This window comes from Gymnogyps californianus, chromosome 3 (assembly GCF_018139145.2).
Source record: "Gymnogyps californianus isolate 813 chromosome 3, ASM1813914v2, whole genome shotgun sequence".
Classification (NCBI taxonomy): domain Eukaryota; kingdom Metazoa; phylum Chordata; class Aves; order Accipitriformes; family Cathartidae; genus Gymnogyps; species Gymnogyps californianus.
The window spans coordinates 16,373,718-16,383,740 of record NC_059473.1 but is presented as its reverse complement, the minus strand read 5'-3'; the positions used below and the strand labels follow the sequence as shown (position 1 = coordinate 16,383,740).

The 10,023-nt window shown below is 37.6% G+C and overlaps 1 protein-coding gene across 23 annotated transcripts in view; it reads right to left on the bottom strand.

The window, feature by feature from the left end:
* Window positions 1-10,023, bottom strand: part of NRXN1 (neurexin 1) — a 729,374-nt gene that overhangs the window by 475,227 nt on the left and 244,124 nt on the right. For all 23 annotated transcript variants that reach the window (XM_050893180.1, XM_050893184.1, XM_050893185.1 and 20 more), the window contains one exon: window positions 606-907. In XM_050893180.1, the coding sequence (XP_050749137.1) occupies window positions 606-907 (302 nt within the window). The remainder of the gene's footprint in view (window positions 1-605; window positions 908-10,023) is intronic.

The following is a 10,023-nucleotide window of genomic DNA, read 5'->3' as shown; positions in this document are numbered from 1 at the left end:
TTAGCACATACAGTATACACACATACATGGTATTCTCTTTACCCTCATCCCTCCCACCCCAACCTCAAATTTAACTGTTGAACTACAAACCCCCTACCACATCACCAAGAGTAAGCATGCAATTTCCTGGATATTTTTTTACTGCTGCTTTTGCTTAAAGGTGGCATGACATGCAAGATGCCTCCACAGAGTGCATAAATTTTATCTGATAACAAATTTACTGCCCACTTTTTAAAAAGAGAAAGATATATAAAACATTTCTTTTAATTAAAGAGTTACAATTCAGTTAGAGTAACTCATGTCCCATGGAAAGTCATCAGCCTTGACTAATGCAAGACTGCAAGGGCAGACAGTTGTACTGGAGAAACACCTGGGTTATACCTACAGTCTTTAAAACATCTAACTGATACTGTCTCAGACAGCTGCTTGCCCTACTACTTTCTAGATATGCCCCTGCTCAAGTGTGGCAGGAATATCCCTCCTTGTGCAAATAAAAAACTAATCAAATGCCTGCTAAACATCCAATGTCACACTATGCAATTTTCAAATCATCAAGCATTTACTCATAACAAAGTTAGTTATTCTTGTATCCATTGTACTGTTACCTGACGCAGATTCCTGGTTACTTTCACATCATGCCAGGCATTGTCATTAAATTTCCCATTCACAGGTTCCACCAGTGCTTCAAAGGCCCCTGAGCCCAAATTAATGACCAAGGAGACAGCTCCATTTTTCAGTGCAAGATTGACATAATCAGCCGATTTTCCTGTGTGAAGCATCAGTCCGTTCCTCTGAAGTGTTTTAAACGACAGAGTTATTTCATCGCTGCTACTCTGTATGGGATTCTGAGATAAATCATAGCAGAAGTATTCTGATCCCTTGAACGTCGCAATATATTCTTCTTTTCCTGACAAACAAAAGGAGAGAAACAAACAAATAAATCACTGGCACTTAATTAAAAGCAACTTGCATGAATTATTTTCATAGATAATTCAACAGTATTACTGCAAGCACTGTATCAAAAAAGTAATTAATTTTAAAAACTTAAAATCCACAAAGAAAAAAGATAACTAAGATTTACAGTGAACGTATTTTAAACTATCTTCTTACAGTATTTTCATAAGTATGATTAAACTCAGAAAACATACTGCATCAGCAATCACGTTAATGTTATTTAAGCAATCTGATCTAGAACACATGTAAGTACATAACATTTAGGTGAGTATGCAAACCAAAGCATTATTCCAGTCAAAACCCAGATCTTTTCATTCCGAACTCTCACTAAAATCATGGTATCTCAAAAAGAATCAAGAACCTAAATATCTCAAAGTGCTTTGGCCTAAGGTCTGGAGTAAATCAAAACTGCAAAACACTCATTTAAGAATCTACCTCATTCAAGCCTGCACATAGCACCATGCTGGAGAGCAAGTTAACATGCATCAGTAAACAAATAGGTTTTTTCCGGGATGTACTTTTACTAGCCAGTATGTGCCATACAGGTTATTTTCTTAGTTTATCCTGAAGGTGACTAAGAAACACAAATAGCAGAAGCTAAGCCTTCAGTCTTATCAGAAAAGCAAGCATAACATATATGGAAATTATGTTTTCCCCTTAAGTCCTACAGATGAACACATATGCTGACCTTACACTACATGTGTACAGGGTTTAGAGCTATATGAAGTCAGGATTTATTTGTTTAACTAATAATAAGTGCTAGTAAAATTTCAATGGAAACCTGTACATGTTGGTGCAGTATAAGGATGAAGGTATGAAAATCTGAGAATGCTGAATTTTGTCATTCTTGAGAATAAACTCAGTCTCCAGAACACAGCTGCATACATATGTCTATGATACCATCAGAACAAACCCCAAACATATGTATAAATATATAGATAAGGGAAATAACAACAGTGTGAATTTAAGAGAGACCAGTGAATGACAAAGCATGCAAAAAGCAGATGTGAGAACACCGTTTTTTTTAAGTCGTCCCTGGGCATATCTGTCTTCTGTTGTTCCATGTCATCTGCTTGTGACCCTCTGCAGTAGACTATACATTAACACTGATGTTAGATATTTGCAATGCTTCTCTGTAGACAGTAGAGCATAGTAAGTTTAGATAGCACTACAAAGTGACTTCAGATAGGACTCCAGACAGCGATTGCATTTTGGCTTTTCTTTGTAATAAGAACATTAAAAATTATTGGTCTGTATTTATTTTGAAGTGTTCTCACAGATTTGATGTAGAATTCTTAGGATTTTTTTTTTGGTGGCAGCAGCCAAATCATACTAGACTACTATATAAAAAAAACCCACAAACCGACTGTTTATCTAATATGTTCTGTATGCAGCCCAAAGCAGGCTTCAGCAATATCTTGCCCCAAACGAAAGAAATCAGAGTTTGTAACAGGGATTTCACAGCTGGATTTCACAGCCTAAGCCTATTTTGTAAATAAACACTTTAAAAAAAAAAAATTAAAAATCACCTCTCTGAGCACCCTTAAGGATGCTTTTCCCTGCTATCTGTTGATAACACCTTTCACAAAACACAAACAAAACCAAAAAAACCCCTCAGTCTCCAGTTTCAGGTTAAGCAATGTTCCTCTATTACGACAAGCAGTTGATCACAAACAGCACACAGACTCCTTCCTGTATTGGTCGTTCATCATACACAATAAATATGCAGTAGGAGCTAAGTATCATCATAATGTGCTACAGCCTAACCAGACTTCTGTAGGGCTGTAATATCTAGATAGCTGGTATCTCCATGGACAAAGCCGATCACCTTTCTGGGCAGGAACTCAAACAGATAGTCAGGCTTATGAGTACAAGTGGCTGCATGGTGAGAAAAGCTCCAACATAACTGGTGTCTCACTCTTCTAGTTTCAGGAGAACCAGAGTCTTGAGACTTTTTTTTTTTTTTTTTTTTTAACATGAAATTCTATTCTGGACAAAAGTTACATTCTTAGAGGTGTTCTGACTAATGCTTACTATGGAGAGAAAAACAGTTAAAAGTAAGTCTGGTATTTTATCACTAGACCGCTTTTATCCAGCATAAATTTTTGACACTTAGGACAAATTTTGCCCTTTGTTGAACTTGATTGAGATATGAGCTAGATTCCACGTGCATGACTGAGGCCAAAAATTAGCCTACTTAATCTGTCCAAAAGTCTTTATTTTTTACCTTTGACATTACTAATAGAGAAGCAAGAAAACACCTATTTATCCTGCTTATAGCCCCTTCCTAGTCTATCAGGAACAGCAGGTTAAGAGACACTGCAGCTTGCACTAAGGACACACAGGAATTGCTGTACTCATTCTCCAGGTCTTAAACCTTCCAAATCAGTCCTGCATGCAGAACAGTGCTACACCGATAGCAATGCATCCTGGACCCTGACATGTTTCAGTAGAGGAGGAAAACCTTGTCTCATTCTGCATAAAGAATTTACAGACAATACATTTTCTGGTGTTTCAATGCACTAAGCAACAGACTGCATGAATACAATGCATCTCATTTAATGAATATTTAATAAAAGCATAGAATGCTCAAGAGCAAATTTATTTGGTATGGATGCTTACTGCAAAGGCATACTAAACCAGCATGAATAACTGCAATTGACAGATGATAAAAGAAATGCAGCAACTTGGTATGTGTAGTTTTGTCCCATGTATTTAATGACTGTAACAGAAAAATTTGAAGGACATGCAAAATATTTTGCATGTTGATTCATTCACGTATACATATTATGTACTGTAAACTACTTCTGTAAAGCCAGACCCTTCACACAGACATGAAAACGCATGGGAGTGTAAACGCATGCCAGGCACATATTTTTTTTAAATTATTCCTGAAGAAGAGCATGAAGCAGCAAGCAGGAGTATTCATTCAAGCAAAATTATAACCTCGGACTGTAAATAGAGCCACAATTTACATAGACTTGAAAAAGCCTTTAGGGTTGTGTTGGGTTGACCTTGGCCAGCTGCCAGACACCCACCCAGTCGCTCTCTCACTCCCCCTCCTCAACAGGACAGGGGAAGAAAATAAGATGAAAAAGCTCATCGGTCAAGATACAGACAGGGAAGTATCTTACCAGTTATCATCACAGGCAAAACAGAGTCTACTTGGGGAAAACTAATTTATTGCAGTTAAAATAGTTTTGGATGGTAGGAAACCAAATTTAAAACACTTTCCTGCCCCTGCGTTTTCCCCAGGCTCAACTTCGTTCCTATCACTTGTTCATTTCCAAATCCTCTACCTCTCCCCACCCTGCCCTGAGCAGCACAAGGGGATGGCAGCTGTGGTCAGTCCATAACAGCTCTTCCCTGCAGCTCCTTCCTCCTCATGCTTTTCCCCTGGTCCAGCATGGGTCCTTCCCATGGCTGCAGTCCTTCAGGATGAGCCTGCTCCTGTATGGGCTCTTCACAGGCCACAGATACTTCAGGAAATCTCCACCCCCTCCAGTGTGCGGTTCTCCACAGGCTGCAGTGTGGATACCTATTCCCCCATGGTCTCATCTCCACAGGCTGCAGGGGAGTCTCTGCTCTGGCACCTGCAGCATCCTGGGGCTCACAGGGCTGTTTCTCACACTTTTTTCCTCACTCCTCAGTGCTGCTTTACCCTTTCTTACACACTCTTTCCCAGAGGTGCCTCACTCGTGGCTGAGGTGCTCAGCTGTGCCCTGCAGTGGGTCTGCTGGAACCAGCCACGTCCAGCACATGGCAACCCCAGCCTCTCCTTATAGAAACTGCCCCTCCCCGCCCAGTTCCCAACACCTTACCACAGACATCCAATATAAAGGCTAACATTTGTGTCTATCACTCCATAACTGTAAGTATTCAAGACAAACTTTTTGACTTAACTGCATTTTTCTTGAAGGAGAAAAATAAAAGGCCAAATCAGCAACCCTACACCTCTTCATTGGAGAAAAACAACAACATGCAAAACTAAACAAACAAAAAACCAGCTTGAGCTGTCATTGAAAAGATGAAGTCAGCATCACTGTGAGTGGAAAACATATATTTTGTCTGGATCCCATTGGATGGCCCTTTGGGAAAACCAGTAACAGCAAACTCTGAATTCTTCTGCAGCATCTTCTTTAACCAATGCTACGCACCCTGCAGCACTCACTTTTAATTTTTGAACTCTTTCCTATTCCTTTTAGCTTCAATAGTAAGGTCTGTGATACTCAGTAATGTCACCAAAGAACTGTCATTAACTGATATGTTTAGTGATCTTCATACAAGGTACCTAAAAAAGCGTTAGGTAAGTTGTAGTTCTTCCCTCCACATTACTGTGCCATCACTCTGGCACGAGCTGATCAAAATCAACTCGCATATGAAGCTTCCCCCAACTGACGGGGTGGAGACACACCATTGGGGCATTTCTGGAAAGAATTCATGAATCTGGTGTTTAATTTAATCACTAATTTCAGCAACAAAACTGTACAGAAAGTTTGAATCTGAAGCTTTGGGAGTTGAGTGAATTTTTAAGTTATGCTGAAGCATTCAATTTTTAAACAAATTACTTCATTTGCATAAAACCAGCATTCATTTGTTTAAAAATTTACTGTAAACTGGAAAAAAACCCAGCCAAAACCAAGCGTACCATTTTACTTCAGAAAAATACTTTGATTAAAAACCTGAACACTGGGGAAAAAAAACTTTAATTTCATACCTTTCCTGCCAAACTAACTTTTTGGCTCACCTGCCAAACTGAAAGTGTCCGTTATTCGCTTTTTTGCACTGTAGGATTGAGTTTCACATATTCATTCAGTCTTCAGACTTCATTGCAATACTATGATACAGACCCTGATTACAATGGCTTTGCATTGCAAACCAGTACCAGGACTCCATTAGGGTAGGATACTAACGCATTAAAGTGCTGACATTTATCAGGTAGGTCACATCCATACTTCAGATAACTGGGAGAGGTTTCGATCTGACAACAGTACGCTCACGGGCTGCAGAGTCAGATGATGAACCCTCCGCTCTGTGGGATTCAAGACAACATCACCTTCCAAACTTCCAGTTGTGCAACTATGGGTACCCTGACTGAATGGCATCATTCCTGATCTGGACTGGCTCCATTTCATCCATTTCTTTTGCCATTTAAGGTTTTAGTAATTATGGGCCCCTAAAAGACTGCTGGAATGCCAGCTCACAGAGGAGCACAAGGACAGCCAGGAGCTCAAATGTCATGCCTTGTGATTCTGGCAATCTCAAAATCTCATTTCTGAAGAGAAATCAAACTTTACCAATAACTCCTCCAGGCAAGCTCCAGCTGTAGGTACAGCAGCAATTCCCTTTTTCTCAATAGTTACTATGTTTTCAGTAAAACTTATTAAATTGAAATTTCTGATGTAAACTGCTTTTAGGAAGCTAAGGTTGAAAACACTGAAATGATTCAACAACATTTTGATATATTAGGAAATCAACTTCTGGTATCAATAGTTAAAAGAACTTTGATTTTTGTTCTGATGAGTTTCACCACTAGAAAAAAAAGTCTGACAGACAAAAGGTCACAAGGCTTGACTGAGCAGCTAATGAGACTGCATACTCAACTACGTAGCCATCTCATTTTCCAGTAGGTGCTGCGTGATAAGAACTACAATACTTTTCCACAGGCATCTGACAAGTGAAAATATATTTCTTAGCATTACAGAAAAATGAAACCTGAAAACTACTGGTTTCAAATGGTTGAAAGGAGATTAAGAGTATAGTATCTTTTCACAGGAAGTATCTCAACAAAACTAAGTATTTCCTTATAATTTGAAGAGATATCCGTGGCATGAATTCAAATAATATTTACTATGACAATGTTCTAGTTTGGCCAAACTGCACATAATACAGAAATTATCTGAAGGGAGAGGACGTAGCAATAAACTACCTCCACATTTCTCCAGTCTTTGGAGTAATGCATTCCTCAGGAAAAATTAAAACTCCCTCTTATGATCACTTGGACACACCCCAGACATCTTTACCCTCAATATGGCATTGACATTTGGAAAGTGATTAGACACTGCAACTGCAACACTGCCTTGCTGTACCTGGCTAGGAAATGGGAAGATAGAAGGTAAAACAGCCACAGCTCTGCCACTGTATGGTTGCAGTGTAGGCTAGCAAAGATTCAGAAAAATCAAGAATAGGAAATCAGGTTACAAAACTTTATTGCGTTTTGTCACTGAAAAACAGAGACATTTCTAGCAGATATACAGCAGGAGCCACATACATATCAAAATGTTTCATCAATTAGACATAGGACAGAAAAGCCATGAAGCAATACTGGTAACCATCCCTGTATCAACTCTCTAATGTCAAGCAGATGTACTATTTTACACTTGATATGAAAGTATATATTTAGGATGGACAGATTGAAAAAATTTATATAAAGCATTCAAATGTTTTATATAAAAAAGCAGTTATAATCTATTGCTACATTTCATACCACAGCTTACTTTGATTTTAAAAGTGAATTAAGAACAGGCTTTATTAATAACCAATTGTGTATGCTGCTGGTTGTTTGTTTATTTTTTCAAATTATCACTTAATGACACTTAGAGAAACCATTAAAAATGCATGGCAGTCATTCTAGCCAGTATGAAGTGTTGCACTTCATTTAATAACTAAAATGTAATTACCTGCATAGAAAAGCACAAGATAACATGAACACCAATAGCTGAATTTAACGTTTTTATTCTGAATTTTGAGTACTGTAAATTATTGTATATTACTGCAGTTACAATCCTGAATAATGGGGTATGCATAAATACAGAAAGACATGATCTATTTGTGTCACAGAAAGGATTCAGACAAGAAGCACGTTTTATTAAAGCACCCACTAGTGCAGAAAGGGTATTTTTCCTGTTTCCTTACTTAGAATTTGCCCTGTTCCTCATTGAAGTCAACAACAGTTTTAATATTCACTTCTTTGGTGGTTCATTTAGGTCCTTAGGGTCTGATCAAATGTCCAGAAGAAATACTTCCACAGGCCTTAGCAGATTTTACAATCCTACATAAGCACTATGTTAAGCTTTACAGTATATCTAGCCTTCTCCCTGGTAGTATTAAATCGTAAAATAGGTCTGGCTGATTCTGTTATGATTTGATCATGTGCCCATGCCTAATTTAAATCAAATGCATATGACTGGATGCTCTGGTCTTATTAGGCAGTAACAATAATGGCACCACAGACTAGAGAAATAAAATTGTCTAGAGAGAGTAAATCAAAGCTATTTATCAATAGCTGCAATGTGTCTTTACATAAGAGGAAACCGTAAGTCTTAAAATAAGTTTATTAACTAAATTCCAAGTACCCATGTCATGTGACAAACCAATCTATTATTATACAAACAAAATGTAGTAGAGTGCTGTCTATTTATCTGTCTACCTACCAAAAGAATTATTTTCAAAGAGAAAATAAGCTGATACTGGTGATACTCTGTTTCTAAGAGCCAGGTTCCTTCTGTACAATCTTCAAAACATTAAATATGGACTGAATAAGTTACGCCAAACCAGAGTCTAGTACGTACTAGATGTACTGTTTTGTGCTTCATTTCATGGCAATTTAAAATTCAAACTTTTATCCATAAAGCCATCTTCTTACTTATAAAGTCTTTCAGAATGTAATGCAACCTAAGGAAAACTACACCGAAACAGCTGATACAATAAAACAAGACAGCCTGAACTGCTAATTCTGTAGTAAATATCAAGAATTGGAAACTTTGCAGTAATAGCAAACTAGTGGCTTGCCATTACATACAAGGGGAATTCCCTCTGCGTAAGGTGTGTGCCATTGAACCTAGAATGATCTCAGGATACATCACGCACAAGGCTTCTCAGCATACTGCCCTTTTAGAAGGCCAGCCTATACCTCTCCATTAATAGATCACTCAGTGGATCTTAAGATGAAAAACTATAAGACTATAAAGCATTCCTCCAAATTTTTTACCTGAATTTGACCTTAATTTGTTTCTCAATTACATAGAAAAGGCTTACTGGATTGCATACATAAACAAATCATGCAGGCACTCAAAGAAGAAAACAAATCATTACTGTCTGCTTAACAAATTTAAGACTTAAGTATGAAACCAACAAAAAAGATGGAATTATGATAAAACCTAAGAAATTAATTCAAATGGAGTACAGATTGTCTACTTTCTCAGTTAGGGTTGAATTTATTTTTAAAAGTACTGATAGTCTATAACAACAACAGTTTTCTGTTCCTATCTCACTGAAGCTCAGTTAATTTTTTTTTTTTTTAATAGCAATCTCCCATTCTTCCTTCCCTTTCTCACATTCCTTTGTTCTTTTTCAACAACTTTTCTCCTTGCCCTCTAAAAAAGTCCCCACAGAAAATTCCAAGGGAACAATTTGGGGAGAAAATGAGATTCATGATTCCAGAACAACAAAAGAAATTTTTTTAAAAATGGAAAGAAACAGGATTTTCTATCTCCCCCCCACCCCTTTCTCCTCCACATCATGTAAATACAAATCCCTGGCTCCCTTCCCTATTAATATGGTGAATGCTGGAAAGGATGCAGGAACCAAAATTGCTGTTCTTGAGCATCTTATTTGTCAGCATACCCAGAAATGCATTGCACAATCCATTGTTGTAATATTTAAGCAAATTTTGAGTAAGAAACAAGAAAAATCTTTATTACACGTAAGTCAGCAAATAAAGTCGTACTCACGGGCTGGTGAAAGCAAACAGCTACACTGCAAATGGGAACTTTTAGTCTGAAAAGAGCTGATATTGTTACAGAAAGATGAAGATGCAGTATAACAAAACCAGCAGTTACTAGCTCCAGAAAGCATTCTAAAAGAAATTTCAATTTTACTGGTCACATTACACTACCTTCTTCCTCCTTTATTAGGGAATAAGTCCATTACGAGATAAATCATGGCTAGGCTAACATGAGAACAAAACATTTAAGAGCATGAGCAACTTATTCTGAAGGAGTCAGGAATAATTTCTCAAGAGTTTATTATTTTATATGATCCTTTTGCAGAAAAATGCTGTACAAGTGT